Source organism: Elaeis guineensis, chromosome 2 (genome assembly GCF_000442705.2).
Source record: "Elaeis guineensis isolate ETL-2024a chromosome 2, EG11, whole genome shotgun sequence".
Classification (NCBI taxonomy): domain Eukaryota; kingdom Viridiplantae; phylum Streptophyta; class Magnoliopsida; order Arecales; family Arecaceae; genus Elaeis; species Elaeis guineensis.
In genome coordinates, this window is record NC_025994.2 from 95,069,180 (window position 1) to 95,072,776 (window position 3,597).

A 3,597-nucleotide genomic window follows, 5' to 3' on the forward strand; every position below is an offset into this window, starting at 1 on the left:
AATATTATTGCTTATTAAAGGAACAATAAATTTAATAAAATTGATAATTATTGTATTTTTATTAAAAAATATTTTTATAGGTTAAATATGTTATTTCAACTTAATTTCACTTGGTTCATCTAATGAACAAGTTATATAAATTAAGATAATTTAATAATTAAATAAAATTAGTTGATAAAATATATTTAAAATAATTTTATTTTATAATATGAATAAATTTTGAATAAGTATAATAAATAATAACTTGATATTAGAAATGAATGTTATCATAGTGGTTAAGAAATAGACAACCGGATTACCTATAATGAAACACCCTTTTATATCAAACTCTTGGAAGCTTGGGATGGCTGAGAGGCTTTTCTATTGGATTGATGCAATGTATGATTCTGTGATATCTTATGCTATCAAGCAATTGGGTTCATTAATAGAGTAAATGAGTCTGTAAAGGGAACTTCTATGATATCTCTTGGAAATGTCACTCTATCGCACTAAGCATTCTCCAAATAAACCTTATAGACATCTATTTACATTAAATTGTCCTTTTGATCCGAGAATTCATACTATGATGCTAAATAAGTCCTACAGATCTTGTATATTTCTCTACGGCATACAAAGTACTGCAGTACGTGATACAACATTTAGTTGTGTTACTCAAAATCAAGTAAAGAGGATGAGGATGCCAAAAAGATAAGGATAACATAAAATTTAATAATGTCACTCTCCAAGTGAAGATGACTGCTGATCGACAGTCTCCAACAGCAGTGTTATCAAAGCAGACGTCATCAAAATTAATCATCACGTAATCCTAGTTGTTGCTTTCGCTGCAATTGGAGTTTATCCTGAAAGAATGTTGGTGGCTCTCACGAAGATAACTATCATAGTAACGTACCAAGTAGCAATAGGCATCTCGCTTTTGTTCCAGCTCAAACACCTTGACATTTCTCGCTTTATTGAAGTGACATTCATGACATAATTGAGAGTTTTTCACCACTAAGAAATGCTGACCAAACTTATGTATGTGATGAATTCAAGTCTTAAGTGAACCTGCAAATGTAGTCCTTCAACTTAATCCTTGTTTTAGAATCTGTTAGTCAATCTAATTATATTTTACATGCCTAGCAATTACAATAAATTTTTACTTTGGCTGCCTTAAAACTCTTTTCAATAAGATTATGGCATGAAGGAGATGGATGAAGTTGAAGCTAATACTAGCTAGATTTAAGATGGATAGAATATGGGTTTTATATGGGGATAATGTTTCATAACGTTTAAAAGCAATAGAAAACATCACCATATTTAATGTATGACCACTTGTTGATATCATTATGATGAAAAAACTTATGTTGAATATATTGTTTGTTCTATATTTGTTATTTATATATTTTTTATGGATTTACACAATGAGTACTTTTTATTGAAATCTTCATGGCCTAAAGTTCTCACCGTCATTAAATTTCTTTTTCTAGCATAGCTGCTTAACATTGTTGAGTTAACGATGATTAAAATTATCAGCTCAGCCCAAGTAATTGGAGGGTGTGACCACTAAGCAACTCTCTATTCATAATTATATTCATATATATTCTCATAATATTTATAGATATAAGTATAAGATTGATGTCCCATTGTTTTTTTCCTCCAAAAAGGACTGGTTGCGTTGTTAAACAATAATATTGCCGATATTTATGATAATACAAAATAATAACTTATTATCTTTGGTGATTAACTTAAAAACTAATATGCATTAGATGATATAATAAATTTTCTGTTGTTACATAAAGTTGAAGTTGGTGAATTATATATACAACTCTCTGTTTAGGTGTCTATTAAATATAAACCTTTTGCCAGCCAATCAATTTGAAGGACAGGAAATTTTTCCTGGGACCTGTCTTGCCAGTGATGCTTAACACCAAATACACGGAACCGTACTGCGGTGCTCCCAAATGCAACCCTGTTTTCAAAAAATAGTATTAATTAAAAGTTAATTAATAGCACAATTAACTAAAACCCCAATAAATAATAAAGGTCATCACGGGGGGGCGCGCACGGCACGTGAGCGGAGGAGCAAACCCGTGGGGGGCCGAAAGATTCCTTCCGAGAACCGCGTTCACACCCGTCCAACGACAACCCGACGCAAAAGATTCCCTTGCGAACCGCGTTCACACGACGTCGGCGCGCCAACCCGGCCGGGACCCGCGCGTCACCCTCCCTCGTTTCTGTGGTCTCCTCGAAACCGCACCCTTTCGGTGTGCGGAGACTCACGTCAGGGGGCCCAAAGGGTGGGGGGTGGTGCTGACTTGTTCTCCCTCTTGGACGCCACGTGGACGAAGCGTTTCATCTGACGTGGCATGAAGAGAGATCTGACCCTTTCTTTGCGTCTGGAGGGAGGGAGAGAGAGAGAGAAGGGAGCCCACCGCTCCTTCCTCGCACTTATCCGTCATCAAAAGTCTCCTAACGCGCTCCTTCCCCCTTTATATATGTATGCGGGTTGCCATCCCAGGGACTGGATCCTCTTATTATTATTCCCTTGCATTCTGACACAAAGGAAACCCAAGAAAAAGAAAGATAAAGGAAAGGAGAAAAGATCTTAGCTGCTGGGTTGTTCGATCTTTTTTTTCTGAGAAGAAATTAAGGAGAAGAGAGAGATGGGGAATTGCATCGACCGGCAGAAGGAGACGACGTGGGTGGACGACGATGACTGGGAGTCGGAAGAGAGACCCATGCAATATTGTCCAAGGAAGGAGCTGAAGGCTGGAGAAGCGGCAGATGAGAGGGAGAAGGGAGGGGTGGGTTCGACCACCGAGGTGAAGGTGAAAATTACCAAGAAGCAGCTAGAGGAGCTGCTGCAGAGAGTTGAGGGCAGAGGGTTGCCGATCCAACAAGTCCTGAAAGATCTATTGAGCATGGATGAAGTTTCTCTTCAAGAGCGTGCACGGCACTGGAGACCAGCCCTGCAAAGTATACCAGAGTTCCCTGAGTAGAGAAGATGGCCATGCATGATAGGCTAGCTACATGATGATGATGATGATGATGATGAATGGTTATTTTCTTTTGCTTTTTCTTATTCTTTTTCCTTTTTCTTTTTTGGGGGTTGTGGTGGCATCCATTTAACTCCATTTCTCCTTGAAGGGTTAGTTTGTAGATTTTAGGCCAGGTAATGTAAATTGTGGAGGAGGAATGGATCTAGCTAGAAGGATTAATTTCCATTTAGTTTTTTGGCCCTCTTGATTGTACACATATCAGTTGAGTACATATATTATGACATAATATTTATTAGGTCCTCTCTCTCTCTCTCTCTCTATCTCTATCTCTATCTCTATCGTGATGAAGCCAAACGAAAGACACCTATTGTTGCTAGGGTAGCAAAGAGAATGGTGGATAAGGGGCCGCTCCACTCTGGAGAGATAGGGTAGTGGACTGCCACCACTAAAGCCAATAGCAAGGTTATCAAATGGTGACATTATTACGGCCCGCACCTGGCATCAGCCACTGGTAACATTTGTTAGACCAGCAGCTCAACTCTCTGCAAAACGGGAAATATATATATTTTGATGGACAAATTAGAGTTCATGTTTCTTTGTTCAGAACAAAACAACAAAT

General features: G+C 37.9%; 1 protein-coding gene across 1 annotated transcript; it reads left to right on the plus strand.

Annotated features, from left to right (window-relative positions):
* Positions 1-2,483: 2,483 nt before the first annotated feature.
* Positions 2,484-3,273, plus strand: LOC105051341 (uncharacterized). Its single transcript, XM_010931716.3, has one exon. The coding sequence runs from the start codon at positions 2,643-2,645 to the stop codon at positions 2,976-2,978; it is 336 nt and encodes a 111-aa protein (XP_010930018.1). The 5' UTR covers positions 2,484-2,642; the 3' UTR covers positions 2,979-3,273.
* Positions 3,274-3,597: the final 324 nt, after the last annotated feature.